Source organism: Hippocampus guttulatus, chromosome 13 (assembly GCF_054856545.1).
Source record: "Hippocampus guttulatus isolate MCC_2025c chromosome 13, RoL_Hgut_1.0, whole genome shotgun sequence".
Taxonomy (NCBI): domain Eukaryota; kingdom Metazoa; phylum Chordata; class Actinopteri; order Syngnathiformes; family Syngnathidae; genus Hippocampus; species Hippocampus guttulatus.
Genome location: NC_141273.1, coordinates 7787513 through 7812889, shown reverse-complemented (window position 1 = coordinate 7812889; position 25377 = coordinate 7787513). Strand labels below are relative to the sequence as shown.

At 42.6% G+C, this 25377-nt stretch overlaps 1 protein-coding gene across 3 annotated transcripts in view; it reads right to left on the bottom strand.

Moving 5' to 3' along the window:
- Positions 1–260: 260 nt before the first annotated feature.
- Positions 261–25377, bottom strand: part of mboat2a (membrane bound O-acyltransferase domain containing 2a) — a 46012-nt gene continuing 20895 nt past the window's right edge. For 2 of the 3 annotated variants that reach the window (XM_086126839.1, XM_086126838.1), the window contains 12 exons: positions 24912–25057; positions 22148–22225; positions 14278–14373; positions 13304–13359; positions 11790–11844; positions 9573–9759; positions 8932–9124; positions 8260–8363; positions 8115–8179; positions 7883–8015; positions 5608–5759; positions 261–4054 (listed from right to left, as the gene is read on the bottom strand). In XM_086126839.1, the coding sequence (XP_085982965.1) occupies positions 3916–4054; positions 5608–5759; positions 7883–8015; positions 8115–8179; positions 8260–8363; positions 8932–9124; positions 9573–9759; positions 11790–11844; positions 13304–13359; positions 14278–14373; positions 22148–22225; positions 24912–25057 (1404 nt within the window). In that variant the 3' untranslated portion in view covers positions 261–3915. Of the gene's footprint in view, positions 4055–5607; positions 5760–5959; positions 6013–7882; positions 8016–8114; positions 8180–8259; positions 8364–8931; positions 9125–9572; positions 9760–11789; positions 11845–13303; positions 13360–14277; positions 14374–22147; positions 22226–24911; positions 25058–25377 lie in introns of those variants that run through there. The other variant, XR_015102640.1, reaches the window with a different exon arrangement.

The window sequence follows — 25377 nt, the reverse complement described above, 5'->3', positions numbered from 1 at the left end:
GAGAATGTTTGGTTGCACAAGTGTGAACTCTCTACCAAAACTGAAAGAATTAAAAGAACTAAAAAGAAGAAACTGTTCAGAATGAACTAGTCACATGGCTCATGTTGAATGGGAGTCGGAACACACTTGCCACCATTTAATGTGCCTCTGAATGATCATCCCAAAATTTTTGAGTAAAGTCTTCCAATCTGACTAAAATTGATTTGGACAAAAAAAAAAGAAAAAAACCCCAGTTTGATTTTCAAACATTGACAGTGGTGTTTAAAAATAACCTCTCTTTATTTTGCCACATAAATCAGTATTGTAATGACCAATCATACAAATCTTTCAAATTTCCTTCTGACACAAAAATACCATTGTGACACAAGCAAGCAAGCACACGCGCGCGCACACACACACACACACGCACACGCACACACACAGACACAGGCACAGGCACGGGCAGGCGCACATGCACATGTACACACAAAATAAACAGAAAAAAAATGCGCCATCGAATGCTTTGGCACTTTGGACATATGGAGCGGTTTGCATTGATCTGCTGGTTTTGGTGGCCATGCAGTGCAATCATGTCCTAAATGTTTTGTTTGCAGTAAGACTGACATCCCTTTTTTCTTTTTTAAATTTACAGGTGTTCTTCACCTTTACAGGGCCGCGCTACAAATATACACATGTACGGACCACAGGAACACTGCCCCCCCCCCCCACACACACACACAGAGTTATGGCAGGAATATGCAAAATGTTAAACCATTTCAAAAGAAATCCAAAACTTCAAGTCAACTTGGTTGCTCCGCTGTTATTTTACAAATGCACCCCAAAAAAATAAAAATAAAAAAAGGTCACAAAGTGAACATGAAGTTCTTCGATTGACAGATATGTAGAAATGTGACATTTTAGTGACGCTGGCGTCAGGACAGCGTCATGTGTGAGTTCCAACAAACAAGAAGGCTTGACGTCAACCAAAAACAACACAGGAGCCCCGTCGTGTCTCTTACACCGTACAGTAAATGCACCTTGAAACATCCCCTATTTGAACATAAATAAGTTAACACAACATCCGGCCTTTGTACAACATATGACAACACAATGACAAATGAAAGCAAATTGCACTCACTCTTGTAGCCTCAGTACACGATGTGCTTTTTTTATGCACTGCACCAACTTGGACCATTTTATTTCCCGTTCACTGGGATAAATTATGGCTACTCCAAAAATTAAATAAGGACTTATAAAGTTAATGTGACAGGGTGTGATTAGAGCACTGTTACCGGAACTGTACAAGATGTAAAAGGTCTTATTAATTTCCCAAATTTCCACAATCAGATGCGAGGGAGATTTATTTTCCCAACTGAGGATAGGAGACGTGTCAATTCACGGGGGAGGCATGTTGAGCTGTGTGGACTTGCCAAAATATTGCAATTTTAATGGGGGGTTAAAATCGCATAAAAACTACTTATATGTAAAAATACAGGGACACGTCAAGTACTACGCTGAACTCAGAATCTGCGTAGCTCCCAGACTTGTAATGACTAACGCATACAGCGTTGTAGAAAGAGAACATGTCAGAATGTATTTAGAATTTGAAAAAGGTGTTCAAGTCAAAAATTTTGTTGGTATGTTCCATGCAACCCTACTAATCAAATGGTCATCTGATTAATATTGAGTCGTTGTCCATCGCATGTGACAGCCATTTTGCCTTGTACTGCCACTTTCTGTTGACTGAAAATGCCATCATAGTGCCTAAGAGCGAAGGTGAGGACATATCGACATGTTAATTTCAGTCAACAGCAAGTGGCAATGCAAAGCAAAATGGCCGTCCATGAGATGGATTAACACGGGTGCATTATTCTGCTTTAATCATATTCCACATACGCAGTGTTAATCCAAAAATCATGTGTAGACTAGTGGGGCCGTTTAAAAATCATATTGTCAAGAATTTTTTCCACCTGACATCCTCTTTAAAGAGGCCAACTTCATAAGGTTTTCTTTAATACTGTGTAGTGACCTCACTGCAGTGAAAGGTCACGATTGGTTTTGAGAAATTTGTTGGGTGCTTTGGTGCTGCTGTTTTTGTTAGCAACATAGTTCAAATGGGCTCAGTAGTTAACATTTATGTGTAGTAACAGGTTCCATAAGTGACGGGATGCGATTAGAGCACTGTTAATGTACCTGTCCAAGATCTGTAAAAAGATCCTCAATGACCATGTTTCCGCAAATAGTGGCCAGCGGGTCATCAATTGCACAATGGGGGTACATAGATGTCAATTCAGCCAGGAGTGGCTTTGATTTGCAAAGAATTAACAATTTGTATTTGTGATTGTGAAGGAGAAAAGTCAAATAGAATGCTGAATTAATATGTTGTGTAGATCCTTGGGACATAAACATGGTCACGCGCAACATTGTGGAGTGATCACACGGAAAACTCACCATCAAAGAGGGCATCTGCACTTGACACTGTGTCAGTTTTAATATTGCACAATAAACTCACACTTTATTTCGTCTGAAAATCTAGCGATGTGAATCAGTGTTGCCGTTGTGGTTCGCAACAGAGTTCAAATAGGCTCATGTATGTAACCTGTTAAGACTGTGTGTAAATTATTCGGGCTGAACATTTCATCAAATTCAAATCGACAAGGCAGTGTGGAAGAATGCAATTTTCAAATCGCAATTGCTGCAATTTTGAGAAAAACCTGTCGGTAGGCTTTGTTTTTTATATACCGGATATATATATATATAGGTCTATTTTATTTATTGATTTATCTACAAGTCGTGAAAAGCCACAGATTTGTTTGCACTGTTGTAATCTCATATTGGTTATCGTAGTACATCTTATTTTATTGCATGTGTTTGTTAAAAAAGACCTTGAGAAAATAATAGCAATTTGCAATCGCAATGAGATTATTTTTCAAACTTGTTCAACCCTATTAATTACAGTCACTACGGTACTTTTTTTTTCCTGATCAAAAATGAGACATCTATTTGAGGGAGGCATTTATTAAAGTGGATGATGCACCCAGCAAGTAATTCGCGGTGAGTGAAGCAGAGGCCACTATTTGAGGAAATGCAATACTTGCATTTCTGCCATTTAGGGGTTTGTGGCACATAGCAAGGCTGCAGTGTGAAAAACAGGAACATGTCAAACAAAATCAAATTCAAAAGAAAAGAACTTCACCCTTGGAGCTCAAGGAGGAAAACCTTGAAAAGAATGATCTAAAGTCACGACTGTGTTAATCATCTCCCTTTTGAAACGCACAGACATTTGATTCTGATAAGTCGGGTTTGTCAAAAAGCAGAAGAAAAACACATACTGTGTATATATACTGTATATACAGTATATATATATATATAATTTTTTTTTTAATCCATTGGGCAAGAGTTTTCCACTGCTGGAGACAGTCGAGATCTGGTTTCCTCTTTGGGACTTTTCTATTCATTCGAATCTCTGCAAAAGAAAGCATTGAGAATAATGTCGTCACATCAAAATACAAAACACTTATTATTCACGTCAACAACCAGTTGAGTGAAATCAAAAATTTTGAGGATCCTAAGGCCTGTTTTTAAAGTTGGCAGCTGATGATAAAGGTAATGTTTCCACTTAACAGAGGCTTGTATCCAGACAATGACAAAAACCCTCCACATACGGACTCCACGTGCACTTTGAGTACAGGTGTCATCCAAATGTGTTGTCGTTTCACCTGACAGGTACATAGAGGGTTTAAGGCAGCTTGGAATTCAGTTTATCTCCATCTTCCACAAGTAAAATGTAATGCAACCACTCTGTCCTCCTTGCTGCTAGAAGTTTGGGTCAGGTCCGTCCAGTCCAAGCACATCCAATATTTGGTTCCTCGTCCGTAAACAGACTCCGGCTCTCAGTGGTCTCCAATTTGTCTCACTATATGCTTGTGCCGAGCCTCATGTGGTTTTGTCTTTCTGGCTACAGTCGTTGGTCTGCGTGCTCTCCTGTTGGTCTTTGGCCTCGCGACGTCGCGATCGGACCGGCAGGGCCAGGACTACCAGCAGACACAGTAGATGTAAGCCAAAGTACCAGGACCTACAAATACACCAGCGACATGTATCAGTGCACCGTGAAGCCTCGCCATTCGCGAGACCCGCAGCGAATGCCAAAAATCTACGTATAATAAGCATGGGTGAATTACTAGTTTGACGGTTTACTGTGGTTTCATTCACTTTAACCAAGTTATCGTCAAGTGCAGCTTTAGCTCAAGTCATAATAGGTTGAAACGTTCCTGCTCCGGTGTTTGTCATACTTGGATTTCATAAAAGAAAAAATGTTTTTTTCAATATTACAAAACCCACCCGTCCATTTTCTAACCCGCTCAACCTCACGAGGGTCGTGGGCGTGCTGGAGCCTATCCCAGCCGTCCTCGGGCAGTAGGCGGGGGACACGCTGAACCGGTTGCCAGCCAATCGCGGGGCACACATAGATGAACAACCCATCTGCGCTCACACTCACACCAAGGGACAATTTAGAGTGTTCCATATGTTAATTGTTGCGTTTTTTTCCCATTGCCTGACGCGTGGCCACCCTTTTATTTATGCTCCATATTTGAATGATGCTGCTAATTATTGGATGCGCATTCCGTGTCAGGAGAGGTAAGATCGGTTGGCCCGAGCCCGAGCCGAAATTCGGGTCAGGTCCGGCCTAAAATGTCAATCATTGCTTCGGATTCGGGTCGGGTCGGGCCGGGCTTCTTTCTCGCTGACTTTTTTATTTTATTTTCGAGGCCGTCAATAGTTTTGGCCACGAGAGACCGTGGTTCGCAAAAAAACAGAAGTCGCCTCATCACAACACGTACTGTACTAAATAAACTCTTGCAATGACAATTCAAAGAACTCCTTCCCGTCTCTGTCTATTATCCAGCCGTCATTGTTTTTCTTTATCTCTCTGCTTCTCTCTCAAAGTGCAGCGCTAGATTCTTAAGGACGTACTGCTGCTGTGGTTCATGGCCCAATTTTCAAACCGTCAAAATGACGGACGGCCTTACATTTTTCCTACAACTCTTCAAAAAAATCCGTCAATGATGGAAAATTGTCGGTTAATGTACCCTCTGCAGAAACAGAAATACATGTTTAAAAGATGTAAATATTTATACAGACTTAACTTAGATTTCGTGACAAAAGACAGGCTTTAATTTGTTATCACAAATCACCCCTCCTCCTCCTGAGTCATCACAAATAAAATGGGAAATGTCGGGTTTGCTTCGGGCTCGGGCCTGCAAATCAAGTTAATTGGTCGGGCTCGGGCCAGGTCGGGCTTAAATACCAGCAGGCCGGGTCGGGTCGGGCTGGATTTTTTTTTTGGCCCGATCTTACCTCTACATGTCAGTGTCACAGCCATGTTAAAGCGACAGATATTATTTCCTCATCATGAATTCTCACTCACTTTCATTCATTCGGACGTCTCATTACACTGTGGCAGCCTAACAAATGGGAAACATTCATATGCCCGCCATGTGCTGTATTTTCCATTTCTGCGCTCGATATTACAGTAATTTCCACATTCGAACAGATGCAAGTCTTGCTCTACGAATTGCGGTCATAAAATAAATAATCAGTTGCGCATCGCTTTAACACAGACACTACCTGTAGAACTTGAGCGAGGGCCACACAGCCAGCAGGACAAAGGGCACCACTGTGTAACTGATGGCAACTTGAGTCCATGCCCACGTGATGACATCATAGATGCGCTTGTATGTGTCGGAGACCTGGAAGTGAGGTCTGACGTTGTACCTAACCTAAAATTAAAGAGAAGCATCATGTCAATTGGACTTGTTTGAGAAAAGAAAGAGTAAATGAACCTCTTCACTATACTACATAAACAGGGTTCCCAATTATGTCACAGTTCATCGTTCGTGCTCCCGCTAAATATTTTGAAGAGACCGTTTTTGGGTGGATTTTACAGAATGCAGCCAAGTTGCAGTTTAGAGTTGCTTGCCTTTAGTGTAGCACAACGTTGTGCCGCAACATGTCGGGCAGCGTTGACGTCTACTGGAAGAGATGCAGTGCAATTTATCATTGTACAGTTTACGGTACAGTTTTACAGTAAACTTCAGCTGGGAGTGACAAATAGCTTACAACGAGCACGCTTGGCATCTGATTTGTTGAACTGTGAGAGCGAGACGCTAAGAAATACTTGAAAAGATGTGTTTCAATAAGTTCAAAACGTATGGGAGCCAAAAAACGGAAAAAAAAGGGTCGTTTTATTTATTTGGTTTCATATTGGAAGAATACGATAAAGGGGGATTCAGTGTGACTTCTTCTATATGACCCAAATTTTTGATGGCCGCCATCAATGTTAATATTTAATATTATGTGATGTTTATACTGATCGGGGCACTCACTTTAATTGAAATACTGTATGATTAATGCATACAAAGGATTTTGTGGTGTGTTGTTGGTCTACTCAGTAGCTGCAGTGAAAAAGCTTCTGACTGTGTCAGGAAGACGGGAAAAAGTCAATATATGGAAGTTTTCAGAAACACTTCCTGGAACAAACATGGCGCGCCGTGTGATTAATGTGCCACACTTTGGATTGACAAACCTGTAGATGGAAATCACTTGAGTAGTTTTTGATTTATGGTGGGAACAAACAAGTCTATTTTATTTCCTCACCTAACGGTCAAGGGTATTCATTTTCTAAACGAACGATTGCTATAGCGTATCTATTAATGGCAAGATCTTTATTTACATTTTTAAATGCAGACACATAATACAGAATAGATGGCTTTTTTTCCCAATCCCTAATTCTCATCAGGTCAATGTTCAAATATTTACAGATTTCTCTGTTCACTCTGGAGTAAACAAGAACGTCACAGATGCCATGTAGAGTATGTTGTGTGTTATGAGTAATCGCGTCTCCTGCTGCACAGGTTGTAGCAGATGTCACAATAAAAGGGGTTGCAACCACCTAGAGCATAGTTGTCAAACTCAGGTCCTGGAGGGCCGCTGTCCTGCAAGTTTTCCAAGTCTCCCTGTTGGAACACACCTGATTCAAATGATCAGGTTCAATGTCAGGCTTCTGCAGAGCTTGCTGATGATCTGATCATTTGAATCAGCTGTGTTGCAACAGGGAGACTTGGAAAACATGCAGGACGGCGGCCCTCCAGGACCTGAGTTTGACACCCCTGACCTAGAGCATAGTTGTCAAACTCAGGTCCCGGAGGGCCGCTGCCCTGCATGTTTTCCAAGTCTCCCTGCTGCAACACACCTGATTCAAATGAACAGGTTCAATGTCAGGCTTGCGCAGAGCTTGCTGATGATCTGATCATTTGAATCAGCTGTGTTGCAACAGGGAGACTTGGAAAACATGCAGGACAGCGGCCCTCCAGGACCTGAGTTTGACACCTATGACCGAGAGGAACTACTTGATATTTTTGGGTGGGCTCTAATTGAGTGTTTGGTTATTCTTCAAGTGGATGGCAATGAATTGGGGTAAGGTGTCCTACACAATTTTTGAGTATAACAATTAGGTCGGAAAATCATTTTGATCATTTCCTAAATTGTATTCAAATTTCTTGAAATTGTGAAATCTGAGTTTTGCTGAGTTCTGCTCACTATCATTATCAAAATCCTACAAAATAGAATCCTGAGATATTAAGATAAAGTGTTACTTTTTGAAGTGAACAACTGAAAAAAAGTTTTCCACAATCTCCCAATTTATTGAGATCTACCTGCAAATGCATAGCAAGATTATCTGTCATGTCTTGCTGTCGGTGGAGGAAATAACACAGGAGTCTTTGATGTAACTTTTGGATCAAATCTTATTGGGTGGTTTCAATGTACCGATTGTTCTACCTGGGGAGTGTAGGGTCAATTTGTCCAGTTTATTCAAGTGGGAAAATCTGTTGGGTGTACTTACTGCACGTGCCGCCATCGTCATGCCGATGCCAGTGAGGAATGTCAGGTAGTAGCCCGGGTACACGCCGTGCCACATTGCTGAGAGCAGGAAGGTGGCGGCAGTGGGGTTGATGGGACAGCGCTCATAACACACCCTGAGGAAAGGATTGGTGAGGAGGATTTTCAGCTGAATTAATTAACCCATGATTTTAAAACAGAACAAAATGAAACACAGGGTACGATGTAAATAATACCTCTTGAGCCAAAGAGATGTTTGAATATTCCAGTTGTCAAGGAAAAGCTTGAAACTGGTGGCAAACTGAAAGCCCACAAACAGACGGTTAGATGACGGCTTCAATAGGGCATCAAGAGGAAGCAATGAATGCAAAAGATTTTAACCTCAATGTCCAGTATTCTGAGGTTGGAAATCAGGTCCCACCGCGGGGAGCCATCCTTGTTGTAGCCATTGAAGCCGAATCCTGCCGCATTGTTGATGGCATCAGCTGCAGAGGAAACATACAAATTAATTCTACATCCCCTGCGCAGCATTCACTTCACAGCAATGAATCGCCAGAGGAGAGAATGCATTTTGCGATTACAGCACCAGGGGGAGCTCTAATAACATTTTGTAGGCTGGGTTTGCACTGCAGGTCCAAGTGCCGACTTCATTCCTATTTCGGATTTTTTGTCTATCTATTGAAGTGGCAAATATCTGATATGGCCGCCTTTAACCCGGACACATGAAACAAACTCCATGTACAAATGCCCAAACTACACTTAAAATTACTCCTGCATTAAGTTCGCATTGACTGATAACGCATCCGTACATATTTTTATCAACTTTTGGAAGAAGCCTGACATCCACTGCCATGCTATTTTTTTCTTTACGATGACATTTTTTAATTATAATTAATATATATAGTGGCTGTAATACATCATGGGAAAATTAAACGTTCACTCTGCTGTCTATATTTTGTTGAACACCACATACAGAAGTCCTCACTGCGCACAATCAATCAATCATCAACCCCCCCCCCCCCCCAATCCAAAATTGTGCCGAATAAAACTAACCAAGTGTCCAGACGAAATAGTACTTCGGTCTGAGCGCCAGCATGGCCAGGTACAGGTAGACCACTTGAAGGTAGAAGGGTGTGTTGTTAATGAAAGCTTCATCTACAGAGCGCTCCACTGGGATCAGCTTGCACAGCGACAAGTAGATGGCCAGAGAGATGGCACAAGTACACAGCTTGGAGATGACATCACCCTAAGCGCGGAAGAGAGAAAATGGAAAATCATAAAGATGAAAAATTTGACACCGTCTCCAATCACACCACAAAAAGGCTCGAGAGTTATTGCTCACACTTTTAAAAAGTCAATAGAGGGTGGGATACGTTGCTAAAAATAGCACCAAAGTCTTGCAGTGGCAACACTGCGTCCCGTGAAATCATGGTATGGAAACATTTGAACGGGATTGTATTGCGCTTTTCCACCGACAGGGTACTCAAAGCGCTTTAATACTCATTCATCTACTGTTCAGGCAGCATCAGGAGCAACTCGACGTTTGGTATTTTGCTCAAGGACACTTCGACATGGTCACAAGGGCTGAGATCGAACCCGTAACTTTTGGGTTGTGAGATGACCAATCTACAATTTGAGCCGTGCTGCCCCTGTGCTGTGTGTAGAATAACTCCACAACAAGTTGCGACTACAACCTTGGGCGAAGGTTCACTCTGCTTGTGCTTGCCATTCTCCTTGCCATTGGCATTTTCCTGGTGACGCGGTTGGTAACATGTGCCCTCGATGAAAGCCATGTAGTCGTTGTAGGCGCACGTGGGTCCGGCCAGGATGCCCATGAAGTTGCAGTTGTAGCTGAGGTACTCTAGCAGGCTGGGCATTCTCCTTCAGGGCGAGGCAGAAAGAAAGAACGGATATATTAAAACCCATTCACTCCCAAAGACGTTTTTAAACGTCTTTTCAGACTTGGTCCAGAATTGGCTGGTACTGAATGAGTTAATGACGGCATTGAGGCACATACAAGGACCGGTGACGGAAACTTTTGGAGCTGACGTGCACAAAAGTCTTGGACACACAAAAGATACATGTAGGAACATATTTAATCAAGCATTCGGCCAGTGTCTTGTCCAGGGAAACCAAGACAACGAAAGTCTTTGTACAACGATGAGATTTATTTAAACTACAATTGATAGAGAAACACCATTTACAGATCTGTGATGGAGCGACTCCCCAAGCAGTGGGGTGCGGCCACCTCTTATCCCATTTTTTTTCTCCTTGAAAGGGATTAAAGTCTGACCAACAACTTTGCACAGCAACAAACTTGCATAGCAACACTTACACATAGCAGGATGTGTGATACAAGTTAACACTGTTAAATGTCAAATTTCCACTACACCGGACCCCTTAGTTGGCCTTGAGTCAAAATCCTTGTCTTACCAAGACTATTTGTGTAAGTCAATGCTAGTTCTAACTACAGTGAACTCCCATCTACAGTTTATCACGGGAAAGACTGCAACACTGAGACCATATAGAAAGACCTTTTTGATGGTTTTACCTCTCCCACACACATCAGACACATTTAATCTTTATATAACACACTTTTTAAAATAGTCCTTAGCAGCTGTTCTCACTCTCATTCACAGTTCCCCAAATAAGAGGAAATATACTTGCTCTGAAGCTATTAGTCTCTCCCACTTAAAGATCACTGTAAAATTGACACAAAAACCCAAAGGGCGTTGAACAAGGTATATTTTCAACACCAAAACGTTCAACGACAGCATATTAAAATAAAGGATGACGAGCTTAATGCTAAAATATGTTATTTAGGGATGCTCGATACCACCTTGTCTGAGACTGACACCAATAGGAGTATTCACTCACAGATACTGAGGACCGATATATGAAATTTAATTTAAAACGCAGACAAAAAAAAAATCTTGACCTGCTTGACGCCCAGAATTTTGCCGCAAAATGTGGCACTACAGTGACCAGGTTAAAATCAGTGACAGAGCGAGAGCGCAAACCAGGAACTGCAATACAGTACGGGAACACGGTGAATGAGAACAATTTGGTGACGGCACAAAGTCAGGTCTGCAAAAGGCATGTTGGATGAGTTTTATGTTAGAGTTGACCCACAATTACCTCAACCCCGTCCATGCTATTTTTCTAAAATATAGATGAATGGGCAAAAAAAAAATCATAATAAAAACAGCCACAACTTTCCACCTCTGCCATGTGCGTCATTACCTTTGTCCATATAGTGGACTTGACAATAAACGTCTCCCTTCATCCTTACGTGTCAAGATGTCACACCCGCGCTCTGTTTTGCCTCTAATCTCTGCTCTGTTTAAGATGCTGTCCCGTATTAATTCCCTGACCTACTTCTTACATTCTTGCTGAACCTCCTCAACCGTGCTCACTCCTGCAGCAAAATGTTTGGGGGGGGGACCAGCAGTTGTAACGCATGCCTAAAAGAAATGCGGGCCTCCCAACACGATTTTGGGATCACTCCTGAAGTTAGACATACTGAAGCTTAGAAATGATGTTTTGCCAACTCAAGTGCTTTTATCCATCTTCAGGCTTCAGACCTATCTGTGCCTACAAGGGCACTTGCGGTGAGGTGGCAATCAAATCAGCTGGCGGCAGGCTGTAACATCAGAACATGTTGCAAGATTTGTGGCTCATCGGTGCTCCTTTTTTATTTTAATCATTATTGCACATTGCATCATGCAATCACTTGCCCCTAAAATGGACCACACCTCCACCGAACATTACACTAAATACGCTGTGTATGATAGTTAACATTCAAAACAATAACATTAGTTTGTAAATGTATTCAAACTGTTTCGTCTCTACTCAGCACAAACGTTGCGTCCTGTCATCGAGAGCAGTAAAAACATACCTGAGTCACATACCTGATAGCAAAGTATTTCTGACTTGGAGTCAGCTGTCCCTCTCGCTTGGTCAAACCTACAAACAGACGAAAGCCACATGAATGGTAGGTACACAATGAAAAGCAGTTTCTGGATTCATCCTTTCTACATTTGGGGGAAGTGGGGCTGCACTGCCTCACAAGATACAAAAGTCTGCACTAAAGTTCAGTTTTTCCTGTATTGTCTTTTTATTGAGTTAAAAAAAAATATATATATATATGTCCATTTTATTTTATTTTAAAAACAAAACTGGAAAAACAGTTTTTTCGGAATATGGAATGTGGAAACCCACACAAAGCCGTGCAAACTCCATACACGAGCTGAGATTCCAACTCTGAACTTGTTGCTTTTGGCTCTCTGCCGGGACCACACATTCTGCCAAGCAACACGTTGCTATAATCAGATGACATGATCAGATAAAAATAAATAATTGGAAATTCTTTTGATCTACACTGATTTGATGAATTAATGTAGGGTCTTCCGGGTGTCTGTGTGTTTCAAAAGGTGGCTGTTGGAAGGTAACCTGAAAAATAATAATTATACAGCTTTCCCAAGATGTCACTTGGTCATTGTAAAAACCACTGGCCCTCCTCAGGAAAGGTTAAACTGACAACAGCCGAGTGTGTACTCAAGTCCTACACTAACACAAATGGTGGCTGCACTTTCCCAACAGCACCTTGGTAACAAATATTTGAAGCAGTGAGTCTTGACGACAGGCTGAGTAAATATTTGTCTTAGAAGATTTAGGTTGTCAAAGAGAAGCCCGGCAAGAAGATGTCAGGCTGTTTTTATTTCTAACTAATTCGGTTTGTGTGCAAAATGTTCTTGTCGTGCAATGTCGTATCCTCACGAATGAATGACCAGGAAGAAGAAGAAGAAAGAAAAAAGGCAATATGTCATCAGAAGCGTTAAAGTTAACATATAGAAACTGTAATTTCTGCATTAGTATCTAGTCCCCCCCCCCCCCTCCCCGTCATCCGTGGGAAAGAAACACAGTCATATTTTATCATATTTATGTACTGCATAGTACACCAAGGACAACCCAGTGAAATGGAGAAGTTCTGGATTAGAATCGTTCAAGGCTTCCGGTGTGGAATGAGCCCCCCCGCCACACACACACACACAGGACTGGTGATTGTCTTGAGACTTCACATAGCAACTAAAATGTAGCGATGAAGTCAGCGTTCTCGGTGATAGGAGTGACACGTGTTCCAAAAAATCCGGCAGTGTGTGGCGTGACCTTGTTTGGCCAGAATGTAATGGATGTTGCGGCTTTAACTGCATGTGTCCTCTTGCAAAACTGAACTTGTGTTTTAAGTCAGGCATTTAACCGTTGAACAGAGCGAGAGAGCGCAGTGGGTCATTGCTTTGTTACGTAACAGTATTTATACTCTTTGTGCTGGTTCACTAGTCCTTGGCTTGGAAACGTGACCGTGTGATCTGTTTTCTGAACTGGTGACTTTCACGTGGAAAAAAGGCAGTCATGTTTCTCTTACCATCATGTATTTCGAATGCCAGGCTCGTAATCTTCTGTGTTATCACCATCATGGGCCTGATGAAAAAAAAAAGAACAAAACTGCTGTTTGGATCTCATACTCGTCCGGTTACATATACTGCATTTTCCGTACTATATGGCGCGTTGGAGTATAAGGCGCACCTTCAATGAATGGCCTATTTTAAAACCGTTTTCATATATAGGGTGCACCGCATTATAAGGCGCACAGAATAGAAGCTACAATAGTGGCTGGGGTTGTGTTTAACCCTACTCGAGCGCTCAATGTTTCAATTATTATTATTGTTACGTTGTGCCTCATTATTACATTTCTGAAATCATCCCACTGGGCCACACAGATATTGGGTAGGGGGACACAAACAATCTGGGCAATCTCCAAATGTCCCTTCCCCCATGCTGAGACGAGCGCACTACAAGCAGTGTGACGCATTTAAAGCGAATGAGAGGGGCCATGATTGAAGTCAGCTGTGACCGCTCCCATGGCAGAGTTTAATCAAATTCATATTTTACTCAAAGTAGGGGTTCTCTTACATTTAAAGCTGTATGACAAAAAAAATTGAGGTAAACCAGCATCCTCAAACAGAACGTGTTCAACCTCATAGGCTCCACTGAACTAATCGTATACATAAAAATGCTTGTAGGCTCTTTACCTAAGCAATATAATTCCATGTCTTCGGAGAAAAATACGAGTGACAAGAAGAGAAGATGAAAGAGTGAAATTTGTGCTCTCCAACAGCCGGTACCGGTTTGGATCCGGTTGCCAGGCAACAACCCACCCCCAACGAGTGCAGGCAGTCTGCTTGAATTGTCACAAAAGTGTGGAGAGAGCAGATCGCAACTCCCTCATTGACGTGCGTCTGGCTGGCTAACGGTGGGATAACTCATCGCATTCTTGCGCAGATCCTCTCTGTCAAGCGTCATCATAGTAATCACATACCGCCGACGCCTGGTGCTTACCCGGTAAAGTCTGCCGAGTACATGCCGTAATCAAACACGTAAACACGTGTGATCTGACACACAATCAAATAGCCGAGAGTCACGATGAAGCAGTACCTGTGGAGAGAGAGAGGGAGAAAGAGAGAGAGAGAGAAAGGAAATTAATATTTTGTACCAGTACATTCCTTTCTGATGTCTGACGGGAGGCTAGCGCTTGAATGAAAAGACCCACGGATGAAAGCTTCAAGCTCCATCTGGTACTTACTTATTAAAGGGACAATAAAGCAATATGACTTCTTTGCCGTCATGCAATGAAAAGCGGCAACATTGAACATGACGGTGGGGTTGTCCCGATCCCATGATTTTCAATTGATCATCGTATGGGGAGAAAAAATGGGTTTTATTCATTTTAAAGCTTTAAGGAACGTTTCTAGGTGAGAGAAATCACGCATGTGGCCCAATGACGACATAGCTGGGGTGGATTCTTCATTTTAGCCTGCACAAGGCTATGAATAACCATGTAAATTATTTACCTTTCGATAAATGAAATGTATCAAACAAAAGAATCCCTCATTCTATGTTAAAGCTTATATGGGTGAGTCCACCAGAGTGGTGCCATTTGCGTCCACAAGCAATTGCATAAAAATACATTTTTATAACGTGTCCTGCACATTGTTATTTATTAGGTTCAAAGTTAACATTCAGTTCGCGTAAAATGCCATGGCCAAAGTTCCTGTATTTGCGTTTCAGTACAAAAACGGTGACACGAACAAAAAAAAAAGTCTGAAATGGACCAATACGCATTTTGAGTTGTTCAATATGTCCACCCATACATCCATTTTCCGATCCACTTTATCCGCACAAGAGTCGGGGGGCATGCTGGAGCCAATCCCAGCTGTCTTCGGGCAGTACAGTAGGCGGAGGACACCCTGAACAGGTTGCCAGCCAATCGCAGGGCACACAGAGACGAACAAACCATCCACGCTCACATTCACAGCTAGGGACTATTTAGAGTGTTCAATTCGCCTGCCATGCATGCTTTTGGAATGTGGGAGGAAACCGCAGTACCCGGAGAAAACCCACAAAGGCACGGGAAGGTCGGAGCTGGAATCGAACCCATTACTTCTGCACTGTGAGGTCGACGCGACCACCAGGCCGCCTGTTCAATATGTGTATTGACAAATACAGGTATTGTCAAAAAAAAAAAAAAAAAAAAGGAAACAGAAATTTGAGTCAACTTTGAGAGTTTTACAAAAAGAAAACTGCACTGATTTGGTGGAATGGGCCTCCGCTTCTATTCTATGTGCCTTATAATGCAGTGCACCCTCCTAAATACGCAAACAATTTTGGATTTTACTGCAGGCGCGCCTTATAATCCGAAGCGCCTTACAGTGCAGAAAATATGATATTCTATCAATCCCTATTAGTCAATGGCGAAGAACAAAGAAGACAATGATCGCCACAAGGCATTACTATAGAAATGTTCAAGAATTGGACAAAAGGGCATCGGAGCGTCCAACAATGTATCACTGTTTGCAAACAAGTAAAAGCTTTGAAAAGAAAAAGCCAAGGCAGAAGAAGAGGAAGGTCTGTGGGTGGACTGAGCACACTCCAAGTGCTAGCCACCTAGCACCCCCCCCCCCCCCCCCCCGCTGCAAACAATAAAAGGATTGTGTTTTGCTCTCAGAAGGAGCAAAACACATCGGCCGGAGAAAAAGCACCACGGGAAAAACGACACAACACGTCCTTTTGATTTGGGAAGCTTCCACTGAGATGAGAGAAGCAACGGACGGCGTCACCTCGACTGCTGAGCACTTCGCCCATAAAACTCGTAAAAGTCCAAAGAGGCAGCAAGGTGAAGAAGTGCCGCCTGGAACAGTTTTGGCAGTTTATCAATCATGCCACAGCGAAATTAACGTTTGACACATTTTTTTTCAGTAGTACAATGGTCAGCATTTCACAAAAAGGCTCATTTGTGAATTATCTTTTGGTAACTCGTCATTTACTGTCAAAACTCAGGCCAAAGCAACAGCGGTACTGCATCCTAGTGCCAAGGAACTGCTGAAGTAAGTCGAGGATCTTAATTTAGACAAAAGTAGCCCTTTGCCAGCATGTTGTGGCATCTATAGGCAAATGCCTCAACAAAAGAGATTATTTGTCGAATCGCCCGTTGCATGTTGATCGACAGCAAAAACAAACGCAGTTTTTACAAACCTTCATGGAAATGCAACATAAGGGATGGACCGACAATTTGGACGTGGATCAGATAAAGAATGAATAATTGGTGACACAGTGGGAGAAAAACTTTGTGATGAAGTGATGGTACATGATTCTTGATGATCAAATACTGTAAATAAGTATAAAAAGCAACATTCACCCTTGGTCAAGTACCATTGTCGTTCATATCGGGGATGTGTGAAGTTTTATAGAATTGGATTGCATCTACGTTTTTTTTTTTTTTTTTGCTTGTTTGTTTTCTAACAAAAAACAACAATGAAAAAAAAACCCCAACTATGCTCAGCATCCATTTTCGACAGCACTTTCGCTCATTGGTTTCGCGAGATTATCTCAGATGACTTTGGGTGAGAGGTGGGGTACATTCTGGACTGATGGCTGACAATTCACATTGTGAGATCGTGCATTTCTAACAGAGTCAATGAAAACTGTGATTGAATTGATATAGGCAGCATCGTAGCTGCCTTGTGTCCATGTAGATTATGTTGGGATACATGACAATGTTTGTTGGACTATATGACATTCTGTCGTATACTTTCCGAGTATAAGCCGCTCACAAAGCATTTGCGTTCAGAAGCATTTTTAATCCTCTTCATGATCCAGTAGCATACAACTGCGCTTTTCATGATCATGTGTACAGCAGCTATGTTTGAAAAAGGCGCAACAGGGATTCCACCATTATCCACATCTGATTTGGATTTGTGGAATTTGCATAAAGGATCTCTGTGGGACAGCAGTGGACGGCGCACTTGAGCATGTAAACCCACGCATGCAAAAGTCCAACAAAAGAGACTGAAATGCCTGTGCGTTTGAAATGCCTCGAAGCCCAGCACCACCGTGTCCACTCAAATACACGCAGAGAAAAATTCCATCTGCTCCGCTAGCAGCTGCGATGCAGTAATTCACACTGTATGCTTCACAGCTTCCACATGATGTCACATCTAACAGCTTGCAACGCAGAGAGGGACTGTTCTAAAGGTTATCTGCAAATCAGGCCCGACGCCACTCAAATCAAAGCATTAATCCAGCGCCTCACTGAGATGCCAGAGAGCTTGCCTGAACGGAGAAATACGAGCAAATAATCTGTCTCGCCTAAGCAGCTGAGCGGGAGTGGCAGTAGGAAGAAGGTCGCAGCTGCTGACGTCACTGCTCCTTCCTCCCAGGCGCAACTTGGCCGTTTGACAGCTGGTCAGGGGGAGGCGACCTCCTCAGGTGATGCATGATGCAGGTCAAGCAAAAAAAAAAAGAAAGAAAAAAAAACACTCTCTTCACCAATTTACATATGATGTCCACAATGTTCTTTGGTTCTGCTTATCCTCATTTAAGATGACCATTAAACATAAACAGCAGACTAGAATATGTTCATACAGTGATCCCTCGTTTATCGCAAGCGTTACTTTCTGCAAATTACCCGCAAGAGGCGAAATCCACAGGGATGTGTCCTCTATCCACTGCTCTTCTCCCTCTACACAAACGATTGCACCTCAACCAGTCCAGCTGTCAAACTCATAAAGTTCGCAGAAGACACCACGGTCATCGGTCTCATCAAAGACGGCGACAAGTCTGCGTACCGTCAACAAGTAGAGCAGCTGGAGCTCTGGTGCAACCGACACAACCTCGGGCTGAACGCGCTCAAGACTGTAGAGATGATCGTGGACTTCAGGAAACATCCTTCTCCACAGTTGCCCCTCACACTATCCAACTGCCCTGTGTTAACCGTCGAGACCTTCAAGTTCCTGGGAATCACACAGTCTCCCAGGACATGGGAAGTCAACACCATCTCCATCCTGAAAAGGGCCCGGCAGAGGATGTACTTCCTGAGGCTGCTGAGGAAGCATGGCCTGCCACAGGAGGTGCTACGTCAGTTCTACACGGCAGTCATCGAATCAATCCTGTGTTCTTCCATCACGGTTTGGTTTGGGGCCGCCACAAAAAAGGACCAAATCCGACTTCAACGGACAGTTGGGACGGCGGAAAAAATCATTGGCACCGCCCTACCCACTCTTGAGGACTTGCACACTGCAAGAATCAAGACAAGGGCACGGAACATCCTCCTGGATCTCCCGCACCCTGCCCACCACCTTTTCCAGCTACTCCCCTCAGGCAGATGCTACAGATCCATGCGCACCAAATCCAGCAGACACTTAAACAGCTTCTTCCCTCTAGCCATGAACTCCCTAAACAGTCACTGACGTAGTTACTCTTCTTGTACAACAAATACTGCTACTGGTCACTCTAAAATGGTTCAATGATTTTCTGCACCAACTGTACAAACTGTCATATTATTGTATTCTACCACTGATCACTTTAGCTCTGCTTGATACTTTGCACATTGTCTCACAGTTGTCACTGGGTGGTACCACGGCACTACGGTTCACTTACATTACGAAATGTCCTTCCATACTTATTTGTCATGTCCTTGTTTATGATGATACTAATGCAGCGTGTTATACCAGAGACAAATTCCTTGTGTGTTCTACATACTTGGCCAATAAAGATGATAAAGAAGATAATTTTTTTATGATTTATGCCTGTAATGGGCCAATACGAACCCCCAAACACACGGTTCCCACCCTTGTTAACGGGGTGCAGAGTGCGCTCTAACAATTTTTGAACGCAGCTGTTTACCTTACCTGTTAGAGCCTTGTACTGCCTGCACTGGGTTCCGTTTTTTGGGGGGCACTCTGAACAACCAAACAGCATATTAATGCACCCACGATGAGGGAACACAGACTTTGGGGGCGACGAGGTCCAGGGCGCATTCGTAAATACGCCCTGAGTGTGCACTGCTGCACTTGGGCACCCCTGCTCTACTTCATCCATCCATCCATCCATTTTCCGAACCGCTTGATCCTCACTAGGATCGCGGGGGGTGCTGGAGCCTATCCCAGCCGTCTTCGGGCAGTAGGGGGGGGACACCCTGAACCGGTTGCCAGCCAATCGCAGGGCACACAGAGACGAACAACCATCCACGCCCACACTCACACCTAGGGACAATTTAGAGCATCCAATCAGCCTGCCATGCATGTTTTTTTGGAATGTGGGAGGAAACCGGAGCACCCGGAGAAAACCCACGCAGGCCTGGGGAGAACATGCAAACTCCACACAGGGAGGCCGGAGCTGCAATCGAACCCGGTACCTCTGCACTGTGAAGCCGACGTGCTAACCACTGGACTACCGGGCAGCCTGCTCTACTTCAATGTAAGTAAATTAAAGACAAGTGCGTCCTTATCATGGAAATCGTGCAAAGTGTAACATTATTCACTTCTGCTAAGCTAACTTGGGGTCAAAAACCTTCATACGGGGCGGCCTGATAAATTCTTCATGGTTTTAAAAAGAGAATTGTTGTGTCCTGCATCAGTCGTAATGATTTTCTTTTCGAATTCGGCAAACGCATCACACAATGAAAAACTGCAATGCGCTTGAAGCGTTTCTGACCTCCATTCAACTGGAAGGTGGCGTGAAGTCCGCTTGAGCGCCAGTGGACATGCAAGATATGTGAGCATTATTTGTACATGCACCCATTCACCAGCAGGTAGCGCTGTGTGTCACATTTGGAAAACTGAACGCGTTCTAGAACATTCTGTTGTACATGTCCAACAGGTGAACTGTCAAAGGCAGGAAGGGGAGTGGCACAGAGGCAGCCGGGAGAGTGGGAATGCCGTGAAACACGATGCCTGGCATGGCGAGCAAAGCGTGTGTCTTACGCTTCGCGTCATGCTGGGCCAGTTTCAAACTTGTTACCACAGCGCATAAAGCTGTCACAACACTGTACAGTCAATCCATGCGGCTGAATGAAAGACGCAAGGATGACAGTCGGTACACAAATTGACTTGGGTCTGGGTCCAAGTGTTCTCAAAGTTGTGCCAAATTCACACAAGGGAAGGCAACAGCGAGGTGTGTACTTTCTTTCATTCCAAGCAGGTCAGGGAAATAACTCAATAATCACTCTACACCCAACGCACACCAGCCCTGAACGTTTAATCGTTCGTTAAATAAAAGATATTTATTCCATGATATTTTTTTCTCAATTTGACACCTCATATATGCTTTCAAATTGGTAAATATTGAAAACATAAACATGATCCTGATTCAATGACAATGTTTTAAAAGAAGGAACAGTTTACAATTATCTATAAATTAATATATATGTATATATAAATTTAAGTTAATGCTAAATTTACAAAGCTTGTTTGGTATCTGGAATAAAGCAAATAGAGGAAAGGAGATAGCAAAACTTGTAACTTGGTTTTCTGGAAGTAAAGAGGAAAACCTATGAGTTTTTATTCGGGCTGCACAATATGTTGTAAAAATATCATCATGCTAATGGCAGATACAATATGCATATTGCAAAGGGAAATTAGTTTCATACGGATTTGTATGCTTTTATGTGACGCTGACCGAGCAGTTGCAACCTAAAATGTGCAACACCAGCCTGTACATTAAAATGAGAAATGGGATTTTTGTGGGGAAAAATCTGAGATTTGATTTGTCTCAAAATAAAAGCAACTCTCCGAAAGGCGACAGCAAACTTTGTTTTTGAATAATTTGATTTTCTGTGAGCAAATTGTAAACATTATATTCAAATCAGAAATTATAAATCTGAGATTTTCTTTGAATGCCATCTCGCCAAACCCTTGCCCACGAGCCACAGGATAATTGCCCAGTATAACCTTTTACCGACATCAGACAATCAGACCAATTTGCCGCTGCAATTAAGTATACAGTATGTGTAACCCACTTTACCCTCACGCAAGGTCACAGTAGAATCTCAGCCTGCCACTAAAATAATGCCTCATTTGTTATGCAAAGACGAGCCACCCCGGTGGGTTCAATGCCCTCAGCAAACACGAGCATGTCAGGGCATCCTGCCACAGTGCTCACACCTCCGATGGGGAACTTTGACACAGAAAATGCAATGAAGGTGTGTTGACTTGGTCGAAGCTGCAGCACAATATGAAAACGAAAGGACACGTATTGTATAATGATTAACGAATACAGTAGGTGCCAAACTCGACGCCCGCCGCTCAACTCTCTTCGCGGGAAAACATACACTGTATTAGAAACAGTAATCTGCAGAGTACGATAACTTCACGTGATAGTCACATAAATAAGCATAATTGTAATAAATACCACGACACTTCCTCTACCATTTGGTCTTGTAGTGGATATTATTTGAGCATGTGAGTAAAACAAAACAAACAAAAAAAAAACTATGCGTCATATTCCTTACTTCATTCAATATGATCCTGTTCTTTGTTTTAGGTTATGGTCATGCACCCTGAGTCCTTTATCAGAGCAGCTGCTTCGCGAAAAAAAAACAAAACAAGATGTTTTGTCAGGATCTATTTTCAGTGCTCAGCCCACGGGGAAACATTGTCTGTTTACACCTGCGCTTGTAACCTTAAATCCTGGCATCAAAGCGTGTGTGGCTGTTGGTGTGTGTATGTATTCCGATCAGCCGCCATCACGCAGACGTAGGCCTCAGGGCAGAATCATTGTCATCGTAAACCCTGGCTCGTACGTCTCAAACAGAGCCAGACAAACAAACGCAGATGGTCGATCATACGAGGCTGACGCTGATCCTGCTTGTCCCCCGCGCCCTCGCTGCGCACCGAGCGGCCATTTGTGCAGGCGAAACGTGAGCAGCGCTTACTTGTGCATGTGCTCCAGGCCGGCGAAGACGATCACGCTGTAGGACAAACCGCTCTGCACCAGGAAATGGAGGGAATACCTGCAGCAAAGGACATCATGGAAATATATACCTGTGACTCTATTTCCTTTTTCAACAATAGGGAAAATTACCAATCATTCATTCTGTATTTTATATAATACAGGATGTCCAAATAAATTGGCCACCATTTCACAGTCTAATAGCATAGGTCAGGGGTGCCCAATACGTTGATCGCGATCGACCGGTAGCTCGGGGATCCCATTTTTCTTCTCTAACCCACAAAATAAAAGACTTCATGAAGAGGGTCTCTGCTGGTTGCAGTCAAATAGTGCTCTGAACCGCTTCAAGACAAAATCATCTATTCATAAACTATTTTAGCTGCTATGTTCAAATTAGAGAGGTTATTTTAGCATAGGCAAAAATAAGTTGCGCAGTTGTTTCAGTCCCTCTTAAGCATTGAATAAATGGCATCAATGATCTTCACGGTTGGACACTCTTTACCAAAGGGTGAGTTTAAGTGAATTATGTTACAATGGGTCATCTTACTTTCAAGCATTTTTGACTGGAGAGGGATTAAGTAATCACCCACAAGGCAACTGCAACACTGTAAGTCAAAGTGTCTTACAACAAGAACGTATGACGCAGCATTTGCAGGGATTCTCCCAAATTGCTTCTTTCTGTCACCCTGACTGACACCAAAATGAGGAAACGATGTCTTGTGAAAGCAGTCACGCCATCAACCATGTGGCTTCTTCAATTCTAAATGGGTCGAATCCAGTCACAGGAGAGCAACCGACACCTGATTATGATAATATCAATTCATCCATTTGTTCTACCGCTTTCATGGTCGCATGGAGCCTATCCCAGCTGGCTTCAGACATTTTGACGTGTCTATGTGGACAACAGCCACTGTGGATGACGTGATGTGTGTTTTTCAACAGATGGACATCGTCACGTCATATATACGTAAATAAAGAGAAAAAAAATGAAAAGGTTAGATTGGGACTAGACAGTAAACCGGAAATACGGGTTAGTCATATCTGATAATGAATATAACAATTAACAATAGAGAGTATATTGGGAGCGCTATTGGTATTTGGTTTGGGTGTGGATATACAGTACTTGATTTATGGCATAAATCAAGTATATGCACTTTTGAGTTACATCTTCCCTCAGAACGCCGTTAATGACAGTGAAACCAAATAAATCGTCTTATCGCATTGATGGATTACCAGTTTTGAAATCAGTCAACTATAATAGTTTGAACCATTCGTTGTTCACATGAGTGTAAATAGGGTAACAAAACTTGCAAAATGTCAACTTCATTTACGACACCTGACAATTGGGCCTTTCGGTACAGATTTTATCAAGGATCATTCAAGCTGACACACATGATTTGCTTTTGCGGTCCGGATCTGTTCCCCGGGCCTTGAGTTTGACACCCGTGATTTACTCCATGTCTATATAACAAATTCAACATGATATAATTCATGAATTATACAAAAGAAAGTTGTATTGCTTGCACCGTAAGCCTTCTCTGATTACATCAGAAAGTCCAGTTGGAATTTATGCACTAAATTTGAAAGTAAAAGCGCCCCATGCTTGCTCTCTAAAACCTACTAGGGCACAGCAATCTATCTGACATTATAGCCTATTAATGTAGCAAATAACATTGTCTGGCATGCTTTCAACAACATAAGCGTCCTCAGTATCGATCCATTTTAGACAAACCCGCTGCTATGACATTGTCAGATTGACAGTAGGACTTTTTGTAATAACATGGTAAAGATACCGTGTAGCCTTTTTTTTTTATTCCACTTCCTATCAGCTAGCACCCAAATTGTATATTACATGTGCACACAGGGTCAGTTTCACTCACAGACGAGTTCGTCTTTTGTTGTTGAGATTTACATGATTGTGAAAACAATGTTTCACTCACAACTACTTCAGTGTATTGTGTGTACATGTACTTCTGCGGGGGTTTTTTTTTTTTTAAATGCAGGTTCAAAATATTTAGAATTGTATAGACTTGGCCAAAATGGCTAAATTACAAAGTATGACTTTGTTCATCGATGTGGTCTATGTTTCTGTTATCAAGAGAATGGATGTTTTTCTCAGGCATTGTAAAAGGTGCTAAAGTCTTAACAGTGACAGGACAGCGGCTCCCTGCAAGCCGGGTATTCTGAGACGGGGGCTGTGAAGTTTAAAACCTGACACTCACTTATCCCGCCCTGTTGCATTGAACACAATTAGCTGCTTTCATAATGCCTTCTGGGTAAATTGGCATCAGGGGCGTCACTGTCGGATTTCAGATAGAACTCACCAAAGCTGGAACATTGGCAAGTTCATGTGCATTCATATTCCAGCTTGTCCCATTAAGATAAGAATGACAATTCCTTTCAACGCAAATGGATGTTGGGCAATGAGACCCGGGTGCTAAATTTCACCCATCAAGCCATAAAAAAACAATACTGCATACGGAGTAATCTTCTCAGCTGTTATCTAGAAGAACACCTTGTCCCTTTAACTCATTCACTCCCAATGACGTTTTTAAACGTCTTTTCAGACATGGTCTAGATTTGGCTGGTACTGAATGAGTTTTAATCAACTGTGAACTAAAGTCGTCTATGAGCAAAAACCTCACCTGAAAACAGTTGTTTGTTTGACGGAAGGAATCAATAAATGAAAGGAAGGAAGGAAGCTAAAGAATAGCACGTTATTTTACATTACAGGAGGAGTGACTCACCAGCCAAAGCAGAAGAGAGCCAAATAGAAGCCCAGCAGAGTGGCCACAACATGTCTGACGAAGGGACTGGTCTTACTAGGGTGGAGGTAGAGACGGAACCACACGGCCATGAGCAGTGCAAACAACTGGCCTGCCACAAAGTTAACCTGCGCAGGGAAACACAACATGACATCGTTAGACAGTCACCATATAGCCAGATGCATTTGCACAACTTGTGTTTTAATTCAGTGGCTAAGCTGCTACTCTGATAACGATGACAGACTGAAACAAACAGAAATAAACCTTCAGTGTTACATCCTGTTCTGCATCCTACTAAAACTTGTACAGATTGTAGGAATAATATGATTTAAAGGACCACAAATAGTGCTCAGTAAACTCATAAGATGAAGCTTTTGTGGTTCGCTTGCTAGTAACTGTGGTCTGAAAGATCAGTTCTGCTTTTTTTTTGTGTGTGTATGTGCGTAAT